The sequence below is a fragment of the Triticum urartu genome, chromosome 5 (assembly GCF_003073215.2).
Source record: "Triticum urartu cultivar G1812 chromosome 5, Tu2.1, whole genome shotgun sequence".
NCBI lineage: Eukaryota > Viridiplantae > Streptophyta > Magnoliopsida > Poales > Poaceae > Triticum > Triticum urartu.
The window spans coordinates 537,772,103-537,792,512 of NC_053026.1; the positions used below are offsets into that span (position 1 = coordinate 537,772,103).

At 49.0% G+C, this 20,410-nt stretch overlaps 1 protein-coding gene across 1 annotated transcript; it reads left to right on the forward strand.

Moving 5' to 3' along the window:
• Positions 1–9,462: 9,462 nt before the first annotated feature.
• Positions 9,463–12,120, forward strand: LOC125510502 (glycosyltransferase BC10). Its single transcript, XM_048675708.1, has 2 exons — positions 9,463–11,292; positions 11,797–12,120. Exon 1 carries the CDS (start codon positions 10,173–10,175, stop codon positions 11,241–11,243), a length of 1,071 nt encoding a protein of 356 aa, XP_048531665.1. The 5' UTR covers positions 9,463–10,172; the 3' UTR covers positions 11,244–11,292; positions 11,797–12,120.
• The last annotated feature ends 8,290 nt before the right edge of the window (positions 12,121–20,410 follow it).

A 20,410-nucleotide genomic window follows, 5' to 3' on the forward strand; every position in this document is an offset into this window, starting at 1 on the left:
TCGTCATGCTCCACAAGCTAAACCTACCAGTGTAGATGGTGGCCCGGGTGGGGGCCGACAAGGAGGCGGCCACACTACGTGAGACGGTCAACTGCATCTTTAACCTCCGGATGGTCACCCCGATGACGCTGATGCCCCGCGAGCGGTATCCCACATGTACCTCGCCGCGACGCAACCCTTGCTCTGTCTTCCATCAATCACTTTGAGGTGTGCGTGATGACGTGGAGGCACACAACCACCGCCGTATACGACGGACACACAGCTCGGTAATGGTGGTTCCAGGACCAACACCTCCCGCAACTGCTCCTCCTCTTGGTTGTTGTGGTGCGTTGGTAGCTTCTTCATCTTCTGTATGTATGATCTGATCATACTGAACATGTATCTGTTGGATCACTAGAAGTCCCCATTCCCTCCTGACTTCCAGTTACATCTACACTGCTCCAAGATCCAGAGGCGCGCCATTGTCGCGGCAGATGGCAGCAGCAAGGGCGACAAGGCGGAGGAGGGAGGTAGAGCGTTCAGCCCATCCAGGTTACGACCACCAAATCGGCGTTGATATCATTCGTGCTGGTGCTGCCACACTTCGCGGAGGTGCTGGCCAGCCGGCACATACGTCAGTGCGTCATCTATCTTAGGCTCTCAGTCACAGCTGTGATAATTAGAGTATATATATATGCATCTCCAGTTACAGGCCCATTTTTTTGTACATTCATTTATAGCCCCAGATTTTTTTAGACATTCATTTACAGTCTCATTTTCCTTGGATGTGCAGATCTGGGAATTTAAACAATTCACCAACATAAGCCACTTCATGTATAACAGAATAGTTGAGGAGTAAAGTAGTGTCATATTCCGTATTACCATTCAGATTTCAAAGAACACAACAGTAATTTTTGATATTTTGCTCCGCAGGTGGAATTTATCACGGGAACCTACCTATATCCAAGCACTTCTCTGAGGCATTGTACACCTTCCGTCTCGGCCAAAACGATCACACCATAGGCTACTCGGCCAATATGACCACCGAACAGATTGAAGCCTATGACAACGATCTCGTGGAGCAATGCAGGTACAGTTAAAACTAACTTGCTCATAGTCTCGCTCATAGCCATGAAAAAGCAAGTGCCGATTCTTTAAAACAACATCAAGTTGCACAATAACGTCAAGTTCTGATTCATGCTTGCTTCGAATTCTTGGTTCACGAAAAGAATTTGTAACTTTATCCTGTAGATTGGTTCATGCTCCATATTTTGATAAAATTGACAAATGTCAGATTTGATTCGTTAGATTAGGTTCATGAATGCAAGCACATCCAATCATCATCATCTTAATTTGGGCTCTAGCGCTCTGCTCTTTTTGTGAGGAATGTGGTCAGCATTGCTGCACAACACGTCGATGGTGGTAGAAACAACACCCAAAAGGAGCGGCGTCACAAAGATGGAGGACGCGAGCTGAGCTGACCCATTGCCAATTTGCCATGAAAGGTATTTTCGTTTCCTTTTGCCCCATGTTTTATATTTGACTGTTTGAACAATATTGTTATCAAGACTAAAGTCTTATGGTCTACGTGGATGATTTCCATTCATACTCTAAAATAGATTCCCTAAATATTTTTCTAAATGTGGGTTCAGTTCTCCTTGACATTCATGATGGAAGTGATTTGTTTCTGACTCTGGCACAAAAACTACATGGAATTCTAGCCGTGCATGAAGCACATGAAGGGAAGTAGTAAGATATTAAGGTAGTGGTGTGTGGTTCTGCTGACTTTGTTAAGGCTGACATAATGGAAGATGAACTTGGGAGTTATTTTCAGTGTGAGCTGTGCGGTGGCTCAAAGTTGCAGTTTGTACATTACGTGACCAATGTCTTTATATAATTTCTTGCTCCTGCTCCACCTCTAGCAACATGAGCCACATTGAAGCCTGTGGCCAAGAAGGTTCTTATCAAGACCGCAGCTTGCCCTGAGCAGGCCACGAAGAACGTCACTGACTCTGATAAGCATAGGAAGCCGTTAGAGGATGTTGTCGGTGGCTCTACCCTCAAAAATCTGCAAGAAGAAGGTCATCAACTAGCTGACCTCTGTGCTCAACCATTGGCCCAAGGTGAGAAATCCGATTCATCAAAAATCTATCTCCTTTAGTTACTGCTCACGGGTTGTGTATCACCTCAGCTGATTTCGGTGCCTTGAGCTTTGCTTGCGTTTGTGAATGGCATCACATGAGCGGGATGAGATCAAGAAGTTCAACAGCAAAATGAGCTCACCATTGTCGAGTGTTTACTACATCTAGGTCATCTACAAGTACTAGAAGGAATCATATGTAACTACAACCATCCTCTTCATCATGTCTTTTATTTTGCAGGTATCATGTTTTTTTATATTTACGGGTAGCATTTATGTTAAAGGAAATTCTTTAATCCTTTCTGAGCTGAAATACAAGAATGTAATCACTTAATTAGTGTATGATGGAGTGTTTGCTGATACAAAGCAATATTTATGTGAAGCCTCACTAATGTAAACTAAAGACAAACTATTTGGTAGGCCATTTCATTTTTAATAGGCAAGTATTTTTCAAGTCGCGATGCTTAGTTTATGGCTGATCAAGCAGTGAATACATAATAGCATTGAGTAGTAGGGTGAGGTGGTGGATGCTATCGCAGTCGCAGGGGGTGCAAGCATGTCTCGGTGCGTCTGGATGGTGACATGCACGGTGGATCGTTGGCTACGATGGCTGATAATGCAGGGGCAGTTGTTGTTCAATTTGACGGGAAGAAACAATAGTGGTTGGGTTGAAATCATAATGAGAGGGTGATGCTGAGTTAAACAAAAATTGAGGGAGAATCTTTATAAGAGAGTCCCATATTCCTCTTGTATCCCCCAACCCTACTCACGACACGCTCGACATCCATGTTAGTCCCCTCTGATGGCTACAAGGAGCGAGAGAGGGTGGGAGAAAGGGTGAGCGGAGGAAGGGAGAGATGGAGATATATAGAGAAAGAAAGAGCGAGAGGGAGAGAGAAGGAAGGTTTACATTACGATTGTTGTCGAGTCACTCAAATATATATGCATTGTAGCCCGTAGCAACGCACGGGCGTTCTACTAGTATCCATTTAAGTGTTCGCCTAGAGATGCCTTGTGGTGTATTTGGTTACATATATCCTCCCAAACATGCCTAGTGGATGCAAGAAAATCATGTTTGCTTGCGTACAAGAGGTGTTGGTCCACAGACGCACAAAACTTGAAGCAACCTAGAGCCTGGCTCCCTAGGAACGATTGGATCAATCATACGAGTTACACTCAGTCGGACATAAAAGAGGGGTGGTGTACACGACGGTGCAGGGGGAATCAACACGAAGATGATAGGAAACCAAAATCTACTGGCGCGGGAGATGACGGATACCTGAACGTACGATTGAGGCTTGACCCAATCACCAGCCTAGAGAGAGCGCTTAAAATGATGATTGTCTGCTTGGTCCTTCATACGCTCATGAGCTCGCTCCAAGTGTTGCTTGAGCAACACTGTCATGACAGCAGTGGCAGAGGCGTCGATGATGATGAAGGACCAGTTCTTTTCGGCGATTCTCCCAGAATCGTCTCCCTCCCCAGCTTTTCCTAAAATCGTCACTCCATAATTTATTTTACAATCCTATCTAGTTAAGATCTAATTAGCTACGATTGTAAAAAATATATGGAATGATGATTCTAGAAAAAGCTGGGGAGGGGGTCGATTCTGATAGAATCGCCTAAAAGAACTGGCCCGAAATGTCGTGGTGGATGGGAAGAATATCAGGTGGTACCATCACTCAAATGCACCCATTCCAGTTTCAAAATTTTAATTTTACACGTGTCAAAAAATTCAAAAACATTTATGAATGTTCATCACATATGTGTCTACAACCCCTAATAGGTTTCACTCGTTTCAAAATACTGATTTTACTCTTTTTAAAAATCGCTTTATTAAAAAATGTCTCACTCGTTTTTTAAATGATTTCAATTGTTTCAGAAGTAACATTTAACTCATTTCAAAACACTTATTTCAATCAATTTAAAAAATTCATGCATTTCAACTAACATATTTCACCCATTCCAAAATATGGATTTCACTCATTTTTAAATATAGATTTCACTTAATTAAAAAAATCCACTCATTTCAAATAAAATTTTCACTCGTATTAAAATACTGATTTCACTCACTTTAAAATACGGATTTCACTCAATTAAAAAATTCACATATTTCAAAAAATCTGGTTTCACTCAATTTTTGTTGGGTTCTATGATAGGGTGCGTCGACTGCAAATTAAAATTTTCCTACGCGCAGAACAACCAAGAACATGCTATGGGAATGGATCACACATCGTTACCACTAGACGTGCAGTGCCGTGCTGAACAACAAGCAGACTATGAAGCTAGTTAGGCGAACCTATACATCATACTTTCATTCCTTTTGCCACACGATATATGTTGTCGGGCTCAAGGTGAGTCGGTCATCCTTGTGCTAGCCCGACCTCTTTCTCGTTCCAGTGATGCCGACCATAAACCAGATTATCTCATAATCCTTGTCACACGAGGGGCCCAGAGTATATCTCTCCTGATCGGAGGGGCAAAAATCCCGTCTTGCTCGACCATGTCTCGCAGCATGGGTCTAGACAAGCCCGAAACATTTGTAACTACCCAGTCATGGAGTAGCGTTTCGTTGGCCCAAAGCAAGTCTGTCACCATCCCAAGTACATGCGCCAGCTCAGGTCTTAGGACATAGAACATATGTTATACTAGAGACTCACAGATGACATATCGATGCGTCTCATAATTGGGTCTGTTCGACTCGGACCTTATCTCGACTCGGATCCGACTACATCGTATCCGATCAGATCCTTCCAAGTCTATATTATCCAGTTAGCATCCAATGCCCCATGGCTAGTGAGACCAAATCATCGACCGTGTTATATACTAGTCTAGTTGGCTGCGCGCCCACATAGCCCTTTCGACTAGGGACCTTGTAGGACAGTCATCATACAATGCATAGTCCCACAAACAAGTCACGTACTTGCTGATACACATCATTGATAATGTCCAATGACTATCTTTATTCATAAACACATAGGAAATATCATCATACATGATTGCCTCTAGGGCATATCTCCAACAGTTTCAACTAACAGATTTCATGTATTTCGAAATGTTGATTTCACACAAAAGTATATTTCACTCATTTTCAAATCCAGATTTCACTCAATTAAAATATTCACTCATTTCAAAAAACGGATTTCACTCATTTTAAAATGTTGATTTCAGTCGTTTCGACTACTCCCTCTAACCCGAATTAATTGACGCAACATCTATACAATACATCGTATAGAGGTTGCATCCATTATAATTCGGAAAATCAATTTCGCTCACTAAAAAAATCAATTTCATCCATTTGAAAACAACGATTTAACTTCAGAAAAATGATTTCACATTTCAAATAAACAATTGCACTCATTACAAAAATCACTCACTCTCAAAACTGATTTCACTCATTTCAGATAACATTCACTCATTTCAAAATGTTGACTTCACTCATTTCAAGACAACAATTTACTTGTTTCAAAAAACTAATTTCATCCATTTCAAAAACATGTTTCACACATTTCAAAGCAATGATTTACTTTAGAAAGATGATTTCTTAAAAAAAACAATTTCACTCATTTTAAAAAAATCGCTCATTTCAATAAACTAATTTCACACACCGAAACTGGATGTAGTGAAAAATGGATTCAAATGTTGAAATCTAAACGTGTTTGAAATGTATCCAAGATTGATCTTGTTCTAAAGATCTTGGCGCTAGGAGTTCAAGTATGTAATAAGTTTTGAAAACAGACTTTTGGTTTAAAAGATATGTACTATTTAAATTGTGGGAATGAAATTAAATTGATATATTTTTATGGGAATAAACTTGTATTCCACTTAAACTTGGGCTGTCATCTCAGCAGTCACCATGATGGAAACAAAGTCTGGGGCATCAGTTGCCCAAACGGAGAGGGGCATATCGACACCCATAGCAAATTGCGCCAACGCATGCGCAATCTTATTACAGCCCGGAGTACAAAACATAAATCATAAAGCTCAAATGAGATGTGGCATAAACTTCTTGCTTCTCTGAAGAGAATTCCCAGCTCCGCAACAGTCATGACCTTTTATTGCTTACCACTGTCAAGCAGTCCGATTCAAAGATGACCCATTGTGCACCCAGATCAGAAGCTCCCTCAGTAGCCAAAATTGAACCAAAATTCCATTGTTTTTTCTTGGTCTGTTGATTATTTAGATGGAAATATTAGTTTGTTACACGTAGACAGATTGGTTGACACACTTGGATACGTGAAAAACCCAACAATCGGTGAAGTTATTTCCTCCATCCGGGATTATACAGCCGGCTAGCCACGAAGCAACGCCTCCTTTTATTATTAGACTATACCGAGGAAAATCTCTTTCTAGACGGACCTAATTAATTGCACACCTAATTAACTGCCTGACTAATTAATTACATTAATGGATTGATTATCAAATTGATTCGACATAAAAAATCTGCATTTAAATGGATCTAGTAATTAACTATCTTGCTAATGAATTGCATTAATATTCAAAATTATTCAGCGCTAGGTTTCCAAATTATTTTTACATCAATGATTGCATGAGACAAAAGAAACGATGTACATACTCCCATCTAATAATAGAGATAACTAAGTTACAATATGCAAAGATAGTTGCTAAAAAACAATCTATAAAGATAGAAATTGTTAGCAGCCTAGACCCAGCTCCCGGTCCATTGGCATATGTTCGGACGTTTTCGATGCGCATCGGACACTCCACTACAAGTGAAGAGCCCACTACATCCCAAAAGACCGGCGTGAAGGGAGTGTGGCACTCTCCTTTATAAGGAGCTTCTAGCCTCCTCCCATATCCGAGGTGGGACTAAAGTCACTAACACTGCCCATGATCAAGTTCCTGACACCCCACCCCCCTAGGGAAGCCTCCTTAGGATGGCGTGGGGCCCAGCTCTGATACCACGATGTTAGGATCTAGATCATGCTCATGGTATTTCTCATACACAGCTACAGATTTGGGGATACACACGAGTCTCTCTCTTGATTACAACTTGCAGTGAAAAGAAGAAAGGGGAAAGTAGGTGGATGTCGTGTCGTGCCGTGTTCCTGATCCAAGCCCGGATGTCTCTTCCCATGGCCTTCCCTTCCTTAAGTAGCGTTGGTCCACGCGGGGCCCACATACTTGCGATTGGGTTGCACGATCCGACATGGACGATCGATGACGCGCCCCTCGCCCTGATTGGTGGATGCAGTTGGGTTGGCTGCCATGGCAGCGCTGTTAGCTGCTTGGTTGGCTGCCATGGCAGCATTCTGTGCGCTTGGTGTAGTAGCAACAACTGGGTCGCTGACAGAAATTAGTATAAATAAATGTCAATGATGATCAAAACAATATGAAAGACAACAATTAATAGAAATAAATGTCTATGATGATTTGCCCTCGCTGCCACGTCACAAGGGCAATGCACCGTGCCAGTCAGCTCAGGTACCTTCGGTTGCCATTATTTTTTGAAATTGGCCTCAAAGTATCTCTATTCATTAAAAAAAGAAGGAGCCAATTGTTTGATTTATTAACACAAAACCAGATAAAAACCATCACAACGCACCCGTAAGATAAAAGGCACCAAGTCTACCCAACTACCACACGACATACACGCTGTCGAAAAGGGGAACACCATCGAGGATTTCTATGAAGAGTCATCGTCATCACTGCTCCCTAGGAAGCGACCCCGACTTCACCAGGAAAAACAAAGTAAGAATGTTCTAATTGAACGAAGCACAAGATTCATGTTGCCTTGCGTGAAACAATCGCCCACAACGAGTCAAGGACCACACAACTCTGACTTCATGTTTGATAACAAGCAAGACAACAGACGATGAAGGCTAGTTGCAACTCTGCTCATCCCGCCACCATCATCATTGCCGCATAGGTCGCAATACTCCTCCAACACCGCCGGTTGGGCACCTGCCACAAAATGAAATTAGTAGATAAAAGAAAAACTAGACAACCAGGTTTCCTGAAGAACCAACACGTGGGCCCAGGCAACAGCACTGGCCATCTGGCAAGACCGAGGAGGACGTATACTGACCGACTAGCAAAATTAACTTATTTAACTATCAACAGCTTAGCAAAAATACCCAATACAACGCCATAGTGCTAACACCATGTGGAAGAGAATTGAAGACACACGAATCACTTTTCTTTCTTCCCCTAGAAGGAAGAAAGGGCGATCTAGCCAACAACCAGGTTCTTCCGCCGCCCGTCGGCGACCTCGGTCATTGAGGGGGGGGGGGGGGGGCGGTCCCCCGATCCACACGTGTGGATCATGTAGCTTTAGGTCTTAGGCCATAGTAGCTTAGTTTTCCGGTCGTTCATCGTCTTGGCTTCAGCGGCGAGGTGACGGTGTTGAATAAAGAAGATTCAGATCCTTCCCTAGCGGGGTGATTGGTGCTATGGTTGGGGATGGTTTTAAAAAATCAATTTGTTCAATTAAGGTGGTGTGGCGACAGCGGCATCCTCGTGGTGGACTTATATTCTCAGGCTCCGCCGATGGGATGACGTTTACTCCAGCGCCGGCGCGGAGCCTGGGAGGAGTCCATGAGCAGATGCACATTGTGGTCTGCATCGATGCATCTGGAGGATGGCAGATCGTGTGTTGGGTTCGTGGTTCGTGGCTGGCAGGTCCGGTTTCATGCTCCGATGTACTAGTCATGAGGGGGTGCCAGAATTGGAGTTTGATGGCGTGTCTGGGGTGTTGTCCCGGTCTGATTCGTTCAACAACAACGGCTTTGCCTTGGGTGAGCCACCTTGAAGGTCCGCAAAACTGCATATCAATGATGAAGCCACGTCGAGCTCAGATGAGGATGTAATCCGTCATTTTTTTCCTTTGATGTCTGATGTGATGTTGCTGGAGGTGTTGGTGTCTAACTCGGAGAATTCTTCAGTCTTGATTGTAATTTTCTTTCATGGCTGATGTTTCTTCGTGCAAAGGCTCGCGTTTAGCTGTCTTTTTAGTTTTATCATGTCGGTGCGTACTAATGAGACACGTACTGCCATAGAAAGAAAACAACACCTTTTTTATATGTAGAAAGAGAAAATAACACCTTGTGGAAGAGCCTACGAAGAAAAAGGAAGGAAGAGAGAGCGAGAGTCTTCTAGACGCGCGTCAAGATGAGCGCACCCGGCGGATCCAACCGCCGCGACGTAACAGAAGCAGGTGGGAGTGGGACAGTGGCATGCCATCCACCACTAACCTCACCTCACCTCTGTTGCCCGCCGCGTCACCCCCCTAACCAAATCCTATTTAATCCCGCTGGCGGGCCCGCGCGACAGCGACACACATAAACAGGCCACCCCACCCCACCGCCACGACGCGCACGCATCACTCCTCCCCATCTTCCCTTCCCTTCCCTTCCCCCCCACCGTACCTCTTCTTCTCGGCCTCACAACCAAAGATCTCCCCAAAATCTCCCGATTCCCCCCTCCCTCCCCCTCCGCCCGCCGGCCGCGGCGCAGCGCAGCCGCCATTCCCCCTCCCCGGCCCGGCCGCGCCGCGTTGATTCGTGGTTGTTGGGGCAGTCGGTCGCTCCGTTCCTGGCTCTTCTTGCCTGCCCTGCCCTGTGCCCACGAGGTGCCGTTCCTGGTCTCCCCTGTCCCCCCACCCCGCGGCCCTTACCGGATCTCGTGGTGAAGCCAGCCCAGCCGAGGGAGGGAGGGAGGGAGGGACGGAGACGGCCGAGCTCCGGCCGGGATTCGGAGCCGGCGCCGCTCGCCATTTGGTCTGATTCCGAGGAGCGACGCCATGCCCGGCTGCTCCTCGGATTGATCCTCGGCGCCGGTGCTCCCTCCCGGCTCTCCTCGCCTTCTTGTCCAGCTTCAGCCCGCGAGCCTCCGGATCGAAAGATCCAATTCGCGGGGCATTTTCCCGTCCTCCTCCCCAATTCCTCCGCAGGACTGTCCCTGTCTGCCAATCGCTCTCAATCCCATCCTCTTTAAAAATTTGCTCTTTCTCTCTCCCCCCTCTCCCACCAAGATCCAATCCCCACCGCCGCCCGCATTCCGCGCTTCTCCCGCCCTCCCGCGGTCGCCGGCGATGACGTCGCCGGTGACGACGCACGCCTCGCCCTTCCTGCTCGCCCTGCTCCTGCTCCTCTCCATCCCGGTCGTCTTCCTCCTTGGGCCGCGCCTCCTCCCGCCCAAGACGCTCCCCGCCATCCCGGACGCCGACGAGTCCGACGACCTCGCCCTCTTCCGCCGCGCCATCCTCTCCTCTTCCTCCGCCAAGCCGGCCACCACCTCCTACTTCTTCCACCGCCGCCCTCGGCCCAAAGTCGCCTTCCTCTTCCTCACCAACTCCGACATCGTCTTCTCGCCGCTCTGGGAGAAGTACTTCCATGGCCACCGCAAGCTGTTCAATCTGTATGTCCACGCCGATCCCTACTCCGTCCTAGAGCTGCCCCCCACGCCCACCTTCCGCGGCCGCTTCGTGCCAGCCAAGGCCACGCAGCGAGCCTCCCCCACGCTCATCTCTGCCGCCCGCCGCCTCCTCGCCACCGCACTCCTGGACGACCCGTCCAACCAGTTCTTTGCGCTGCTGTCCCAGTCCTGCATCCCGCTGCACCCGTTCCCCACCATGTACAAGACACTCCTCTCCGACAATGCTGGCCCTCACGGCCACCACCGCAGCTTCATAGAGATTACGGACAACACCTCCATCCTTCATGATAGGTACTATGCCCGCGGTGATGCTGTGATGTTGCCAGAGGTGCCGTATGACCAGTTTCGTGCTGGATCGCAGTTCTTTGTGCTCACTAGGAGGCATGCCATCATGGTTGTGAGGGACATGCGGCTCTGGAAGAAGTTTAAGCTGCCTTGTCTGGTCGAGCGCAATTACTCGTGCTATCCGGAGGAGCACTACTTCCCCACATTGCTGGATATGCAGGACCCTGCTGGATGCACCAAGTATAGCCTCACGAGGGTGAACTGGACAGATCAAGTCGAGGGCCACCCACACACGTATCACCCTGGGGAGGTGTCGGCCAACTTGATCAGGGAGCTGAGGAAGTCGAATGCGAAATACTCATACATGTTTGCACGGAAATTTGCCCCGGAGTGCCTCGAGCCGCTGATGGAGATTGCGGACTCAGTCATCCTACGTGACTAGGCCAGCAGCACCTCACATTTGGGGTTGTCGGATAAACTGAGATGATGAGGTACGGAAATGCGCACTTGCTGCTGCACTGTTGAAAGAACTAATCTTCTGTGTAGGTGTTGTATTGAGAGAGTTGTCTCTGAGTGGAGTGTACATAGTATGAAATCCGGGAGTTTTAGGAATTATGCAGTCTGTATGCTTTTAACACTTACATAATAAAGTTGCACGCCTTCGTTAAGTCGTTATGTCATCAATTTGAACTTTTAAATATTTATTATGTTGCTGTGTCAGCTTCTTGTAGGACAGTAGATGTGAAATGTATTTCCTCACTTGGTACATTGCTATCAATGCATGTAGTGCTTTTTCAATGAAGTGAACGCATCTGTTGCTCTTATTCTAGCAGTTTGTATATGTACATTGCTATAGAAAGCTTTACTGTCTCTCTGGATTATTGTCAGACTCCAGCACTGATCATTAATGTTAACTGACGACTCTCCAGAATTTGCACTTCTGGGGTTCTGTTAGCAAATAAATTTTAGGGCAATGCTCCTTGTTTCCCCTGCAGGGTTGTGATGCGATGAACAGGCACGAGCTAGTCCATCTATCCCTAGAGATCTTTCTTGAGGAATTCCCATCCTTGCTCTTCCATGATTGAAAGATTTTCTGGTAATAGACGGTGCTGGTCGGTGAGTATGGTATGGCAACTAATTGTTCTATGTGAGTATGCTGTTTGAACACGACCGCTTCTTGGCAAGTAACATATCAGTAGCTAGGATGATCATCCTATGTATTACATGGACTTAGAGGGACTATGTCAATACATCCAGCGGCGGCTTTTGTAGTTTTTATTGCATGTATATAATATGTCACGCCTGTTGTGAATACTGTAGTTTGGGGTTGCTTTGTTCATAGCATTGTTCCATTCGTTGCGCCAGCCTGACACTTTGAATAGATAGATAATAGTAACTGAAGGGCATATTTGACTTTTTCTGTAGGATTCTTCTTTGTAAGGATTTTGTGAAGTGAAAAGAAAAGTAGAGCTGCACTAACAATACAATTCATGCGAGCACCCTTAAACCCTAATATGCAGCCAGTTGGTTTAAAGATTCTTCCTTTCCATATTGTGGATCCACTGGACAAGCTTTGTTTGGTGACCTTCTGCCCCACCAAGGGCTGTTGCCATTGCATAGTGTTTGCCCTTTATCTGTCCAGACTCCGACACCTTAAACCGATTGTCGTGCCGGTTTTGGGACAGATCTTAAAAAGAGAGCAACCATGTAGGTTTGTTATGTTGCTATTTTAGAGATGGTTAGTAACGATGGTATTGGAAAGTGTATGGGTGCTTTCAGGTCACGGATTTCTGATGTTCGGTTTTCTGCAAGAAACAAGAACATATATAGCAGGGCATGCACCTTAAAAAGTTGATACTAAGATTGCCTTGTAGGATGGTTGAACATGCAATGCATCCCAGGGAAGTTGGGGTGTGTAGACATGTCCTTTTCTGTCAAATAATATATGTCTATCTAATCCTGAAGCACTGGATCGAGTTGATATCTGTTTTGCCCTCACTTGCCAGCTTAGCTTTCTTTGATATATATATATAGATAGATAGAAAAAGATGGGGACTGGAGAGATGTCTTTTTCTGTCTAATATTCATTTGTGCCTAGACCAAGATGACGCCTCTTTTAAGTTGCCCTTTACCGGCTTTCCCAACTAGTTCGTGTCCTGTTTTGTTTTCCTCGATCAAAAGGTGCCTTGTCCAGATTCCATCCCCATAGAAAATGGAAGCATGGACAGTTGAGGCTTCAGAGTATGATTAGCCTCTGCTTCATAGGCAAACTCCCAGGAAGAGGAAAGTAACCACCACCAGCAATGAACTCTTGCTTTGCCCAATAGAAACACTGCTTGAAAGAGTTGGAACTTCTTTTTTCCTAACCTGCAAGTATAGAACTATTTTTTTCTAATTAATTTCTTGTTTAAATTTTGAAAATTCTTTCAATACAATGAACAAATAAATCCAAAAGGGTTTCTATTCAATGATGAAATTAAAATGGATAAATAGGAAATGCCTTTTGGATTTTTGAAAAGGACAGATGAGTCAGGCTTGTCCCATTCTGATGACATCCTGTGCGGATTAGTCGATTCTTCATCAGGTATGTATTCTGGGGAAGCATGACCACCATGCTCAGAAGTCAGAACCAGCACTGGCTTCAGTCCGTCCAGGAAGGAAGATCCTATCATGTTTTCTGTTGCTTTATTATACTGTTAATAACAAGTATGGTTTGGAGTAAACATCCTTTGATGAATCAAATGTGGCGCCTCCTTGCAGGCGTACGGGCCTTTAGTGTTGTTATTACAGTATCTCGCACTGTGTTATGCGTCAACATGTTGCTATAGTTTGTCATGTCAGATTCACAATTGACTTTGGAGTATGCGATTTTGGAACATACAGCTACTCTGACTCTCCGTAAAAGAAATATAAGAGCGTATAGTTCACTACTTCAGATTTTGGTTCAGATTTTGGAGTACTTGGTATCGAATTCGGGCATTACGTTATCACAGTTTTATGAGCGCTCTCCAAGCAGGCACAAATCATAAACAAGCGCTGTATACTATACTCCCTCCATTTTTCAAAATATAATGCGCCCGCGCTTTCCAAGGTTTAATTTTGATCATAAATTTAACCAACGAGATCAACTGCGGGGAGAGAAAAAAAATTATATAATTGAAAACTTCTTTCGAGTACGAATTCATTGGTATAATTTTTGTTCCCGCCGCAATCGGTTTTGGTTGAAGCACTAGGATAGAGGAAGCACTATATTATGGAATGGAGGAAGTATCAAAATACCACGTCAGTAAATAACTCTCATACTTCACAGAAAGATCCTACATGGGGTATAGAAGGATGACTGCAACACACGGTTTATGTTTAAGGCAACGTTTGCCCCTGTGGTGCATTCTGGTAATCCAATCCTGTTTGCCCAACCAATTTTGTTTTTTTACCGTTCTACTCTTTGGCTAACAAATTGATTTGTTTTCACAATAAATTGCAAAGTATTAGCACAAGACCGCGAGACAGCTCAACAAAATTAGATGTTGAACCGATGAGCCGGCGGTCCTACGTGTAGAAGGACAAGTTATGGTCTGTGCAATCTCGATGTATTGATCGATGCACCAGGCACGTATATATAAGTACAGAGGTGGGCCACAGCCTCAACTATACAAAGGAAACAGGAGATGGGCCCTACACACAAATATACACGTACACAATATACTCAACACCCCCCCCTACAGTTGAAGCGGTGCTAGTGACGCAAAGACTGGAACGGGACTCCTCGAAGGTAGAAGTCAGCAGTCCCTTCGTCATCACATCGGCGAACTGTTGTGCAGTCGGCACATGGAGAACCCAAATACGTTCAAGAGCCACCTGCTCGCGCACAAAGTGAATGTCCAGCTCAATGTGTTTAGTCCGGCGACGATGAACGGGGTTGGCGGAGAGGTACACCGCAGAAACGTTGTCGCAGTAGACAACCGTAGCCTAGGAGACGTCGTGATGCAGCTCCTGAAGTAACTGTCGTAGCCAGGTGCACTCGGCAACAGCGTTGGCCACAACTCGGTACTCAGCCTCCGCGCTGGAGCGCGAAACCGTGGGTTGTCGCTTGGACGACCACGAGACGAGTGAAGGACCGAGGTAGACGCAGTAGCCAGAGGTGGACCGACGAGTATCGGGGCAGCCAGCCCAGTCTGCATCGGAGTAGGCCACCATCTCCAGAGAAGTAGACGCCGTGAGTGTCAATCCGAGGGTCATCGTGCCGCGGATGTAATGAAGGATCCGCTTCACGAGAGTCCAATGGGAGTCACGAGGGGCGTGCATGTGGAGACACACCTGCTGAACAGCATACTGAAGATCCGGTCTGGTGAGAGTCAAATACTGAAGAGCACCGACGATAGACCGGTAGAAAGGAGCATCCGACGCAGGCGAGCCCTCAAGAGCAGAGACCTTGGCCTTAGTGTCAACAGGAGTAGCAACAGGGTGACAGTTGAGCATGCCAGCACGCTCAAGAAGCTCATGTGCATACTTCTGTTGATGAAGAAAGAAACCATCCGGGCGCCGAACGACCTCAATGCCAAGGAAATAATGTAGAGCACCCAAGTCCTTAATGGCAAACTCGTCACGCAGTCGGAGAGTAATCTGCTGAAGAAGAGCTGGGGAGGAGGCCGTCAGGATGATGTCATCGACGTAAAGAAGCAAGTATGCAGTCGTGTCACCGTGGCGATAGACAAACAATGAGGCGTTCGAGCGAGTAACGCTGAAGCCCAGTGTCTGAAGAAACCCGGCGATCCGCTGGTACCAGGCGCGGGGTGCTTGCTTGAGCCCGTAAAGAGAGCGGGACAACAGACACACATGGCCAGGAAGTGAGGCGTCGACGAAACCAGTGGGTTGCTCACAATACACCTGCTCCTCAAGATGGCCGTGGAGAAAGGCGTTGGAGACATTCATCTGGTGAACGGGCCAGCCAAGGGAGACGACGAGCTGGAGGACGGTGCAGATCATGCCCGGTTTTACAACCGGGGCAAACGTCTCAGTGAAGTCCACTCCAGCGCGCTGGCGGAAACCACGGACCACCCAGCGAGCCTTGTAGCGCTCGAGAGTACCATCCGAGCGGGTCTTATGGCCAAAGACCCACTTGCCGGTGATGACGTTGGCGCGAGGAGGCCGGGGAACCAGTGTCCAGGTGCGGTTCCGTTGAAGAGCGTCGAACTCCTCCTGCATCGCCGCAAGCCAGTCAGGATCACGGAGGGAGGCGCGAGCGGACGCGGGAAGAGGCGACGGCTCCGCGGTGGAGGCTGCGAGGACATACTCGTCGCTCGAGTACCGGAGGCTCGGACGATGAACGCCGGTACGAGCCCGTGTAACTGGGCCAGGCGGCGCCGTCGGAGCCACCGGCGAGGCGGCCGGCGTCGGGGCCGGCGAGCCGGCCGGCCTCGGAGCCGGCAAGGAGGCCGGCGTCAGGGCCGGCGAGGTGGCCGACGTCGGAGCCGGCGAGGAGGCCGGCGTCAAGGCGGCTGAAGAGGCGGCCGAGCCAGCAGCGCCCGACCCCGCGACGCCCGAGTTAGGGGCGGCGGGTGAAGGAGGGGCGCCAGCCGCGCCGGCAGGGTCGGCCGAGGAGGCCGAGGGGGTGGGCGCCAGCGTGAGGGCGCGAGGACCGCCAAAGCCCGGAGGCGGTCCGCGGGCCGAACGAGACCGTCCACCTGACGAAGTCGACGAAGAGCCGCCGGTGGCCGGCGGTGACGAGGCGACAAGGGGTACCTGCTGCTGAAACGGAAACACCATCTCATCAAAGTAAACGTGTCGGGAGGTGAAAGCACAATGGGAGACGGGATCATAGCAGCGGTAGCCCTTAGTGTTATGTGGGTAGCCGATAAAGATGCAGGCGACAGAGCGGGGTGCAAGCTTATGAGGCGCAGTAGCGGCGATGCTAGGGTAGCAAAGGCAGCCGAAGATGCGAAGCCCATCATAAGAGGGGGGGTGCACCGAAGAGAAGATGATGAGGTGTAAAGTTCCCGCGAGTACGACATGGGCGGATGTTGATGAGGAGAGAAGCGGCGGCGAGAGCGTCAGGCCAAAAGCACGGAGGCACGTTGGCATGAAAGAGAAGAGTCCTAACGCAGTCATTGAGAGTGTGAAGGATGCGCTCAGCGCGACCGTTCTGCTGCGAGGTGTACGAGCAAGTGAGACGAAAAATCATGCATGTGTGGTGAGAAGATTACGAACAGCGAGGTTGTCAAACTCCTTCCCGTTGTCTGTCTGCAACGCGAGAATGAGACGACCAAACTGCGTGAGAACATAGGAGTAGAAGGCGGCGAGTGTGGATATAACATCCGACTTGCGGCGCAACGGGAAGGTCCACACATAATGCGAAAAATCATCAAGTATGACAAGGTAATAAAGAAAGCCCATATTACTGGCAACAGGTGAGGTCCAAACATCACTATGAATTAACTCAAACGGGTACGATGCAACAAAAGAAGAAGCCCTAAACGGAAGACGAGCATGTTTGCCGAGGCGACATGCATGACACGAGTGATCCTTGTTCTTATTACACGTGAAAGAAAAACTCCGAAGTATGTGGCGAAGGGTGGCAGGATTAGGATGACCCAAGCGAGCATGCCAAAGATCCACTCCGGTGGCGAGAGCGACAGGGGCGGCAGAAGTGGTGGGGGTGGCGGAGTGAACCGGGTAGAGCTCGTCGGGGCTGTCACATCGGTGGAGCACCATCCGCGTGCGAGCGTCCTTAACAGAAAAACCATATTCGTCAAATTCAACGGTAACCGGATTTTCACGTGTAAGAGAACGAACAGAAACAAGATTTTTAATAAGTTCAGGAGAAATTAGAATATTAGACATGGATATTGGAGTGGAGTTAGACGGAAAATATGCATGACCAATATGGGTGATAGGAAGAGAAGAGCCGTCACCGACGGTGATGTGGTTGGAAGTGTGGACAGGATGGGCGGTGTGGAGGTTACCGGGGTACGCCGCCATGTGAGCGGTGGCGCCGCTGTCCATGTACTAGTCGCCGCCGCCGGTGTAGCTGGACGGGGAAGGAGTGTTGTGGAGAGCCGCCCGAAGAGCCGGGTCCCACGGTGCCGGCGGCAGAGGCGGCGCGGCCGTCAGGGGCAGCGGCGGCGGCCCACCTGGCTGCAGCTGCTGGCCGTAGGGCGCCGCGTAGGGCTGCGACGCAGCGTAGAACGCCTGGTGTGGCTGTGGCCGGGCGCCGAGAAGTCCTGGGGCAGGGGCTCGAGGAACCGGCATGGAGTAGGCGTGCACAACGCCGGTCCATGGGTTCTGGCCGGCGTACCACGGGGCCGGCTGATAAGCCTGCTGCGGTGGGCAGGGTGCTCCTCCCTGAGCGCCGGCGCCCCCCTGCTTGCGGCCACCACGACAACCGCTGTGACAACCCCCCCATTGGCCGCTGGCTGGGGCGGCGGGAAGGGGGCGGCCGGGGCGGGCGGGAAGCCTGGCGGGAAGGCGGGCGCCGCCGGCTATGGCGGCGTCGGGCGCGGCGGTGGCGGGGCTGGACCTCCGCGGGTGCCGGTGACGAGGGCGGTGTGGGTCGCGCGAGTCCGCGCCACCTGCATCCGGCGCTCCTCCAACTTGAGGTACGCGACCACCTTAGCGAAGGTAGGCTCCGGGATGAGGGTGAGGTTGGAGGCGGCATTCCCGAAATCCTCGTTGAGGCCGCCGGAGAGGGTGCTGATGAGGAGCTCGTCGCCGATCTTTTCCCCGAGATCACGGAGCTCATCGGCGAGCTTCTTGAGGCGCATGCAAAAATCATCGATGGATGAGTCAAGTTGCTGGCACCCGTAAAAATCACCGTAGAGCAGGACCTTGCGCTGCAGCCAGTTGTCGGTGAAGAGGCCGTTGAGCTTGGTCCAGACCGCATGGGCGTCGTCCTCATCGTCCACCACGGTGTGGAAGAGGTCGCTGGAGATGGTGAGGTAGAACCAGCGGATGATGGTGGCGTCGAGGATCATCCACTCCTCGTCGTTGATCATGAGCGCCGAGTCCACGGTGCCGTCCACGTGGCTGTGCAGGAGGTACTCACGGAACACAAGCGAAAAATACCGCTTCCAGGCGGAGTAGAACGCGGTGGTGTGATCAAGCTTGACTGGAACACGCTCATGGATGTTGAGGTCGCGGACGAGAGTGACATCGGGACCGACGAACGGATTGGAGACGGTGGACGAGGAGGAGCTCATGGCGAGGGTTAGGGTTTGGGACTCGGCGCGGGCTAGGGTTAGGTTTTGAGAAGTATGTAGGAGGCGGCAGCAGCGGCAGGTGACGCAGCTGTGGGACGGTGATGCGGTGTGCGGGCGACGCGGCTGGGAGGCGATGCAGCATGCGGGGCGATCGGCACGGGTTAGCGTGCGGGGCAGCGCGGGTTAGCGAGCAGGGCTGGCAGCTGGCGGTTTTAGGCGAGCGGGGACGGCGCGGGTTAGCGAGCGGGGCTGGCGGGTTAGGCGAGCGGGGCTGGCGGCTGGCGGGTTTGCGAGCGCGCGGGGCTAGGTTAGCGATCGCGCGGGGCTGCGGGGCGGAAGCTAGCACGGGCGGCGGCGGCGCGGGGTAGTAGGGAGAGGGCGCAGCGGCGGCAGGTGCAGTGGTGGGTTGCGGCGGCGGTGGCGGCGCGTGGAGGCGCGGCGGCAGCGGCTACCCTAGGGTTAGACCGAAAAGGCTGATATCATATAGAAGGACAAGTTATGGGCTGTGCAATCTCGATGTATTGATCGATGCACCAGGCACGTATATATAAGTATAGAGGTGAGCCACAACCTCAACTATACAAAGGAAATAGAAGATGGACCCTACACACAAATATACACGTACATAATATACTCAACACTACCGATGTAAACCTGAACCAACAGGCTCAACCAGCTCTGTCACCGGTCCGGTTTTTTAAACTATGCTTTGTAATGCTAACAGGGAATTGAAGATCATGGTGGATCAATAACTAACTGTCAAGAAAGATCCATGTCACAACAGCGCACATGTCGTTACTCTTCTTTGGTCAATATGTTTCCTGCAACAAGTAGAAATACCTTTTAGGCCTTCTTTGGTATAGAGGAATCTCGCAGGAATTTCATAGAATAGGATTTATATAGGAAAAATTCCTTTAGAGCTCTTTGGTTTGTAGGAATGAAATTCTATTCCTATGGAAGAATTCTTCCTATCCTCCACATTTTATAGGAAAATAAACATTAGCCTAGACTCAATAGAAAAAATTCTATGATGTGAACCAAAGGGCATCTATTTACTTATTCCTACTCATAGGATTTGAGATACATGTCACCTCATTTCCTAGGACTTTCCTATTCCTATGACTTTCCCATCCTATGAACCAAAGAAGGCCTTAGAGGAAACAAGTAGCAATACCTTTTAGAGGAAACGCCCCGTGTCAGTGTCAGTGTCACTCCCAGGAGGGGCTCGAGCAGAAGCCAGCTCCTGTCGCCGCCACCACCACCCATCCCCTCCTCTCTCTCCTCACCGTCGTTGGCTTGCGCCACTGGGTAAAGCCCGATGGTGAAATCTGCTCGGGTCGTGATCTATGATTGCTGCGTTGACTGCCTCTTCGTGGCGAGGACGGCCTAGCCCTACACTGTCGTGGTGCTTGTA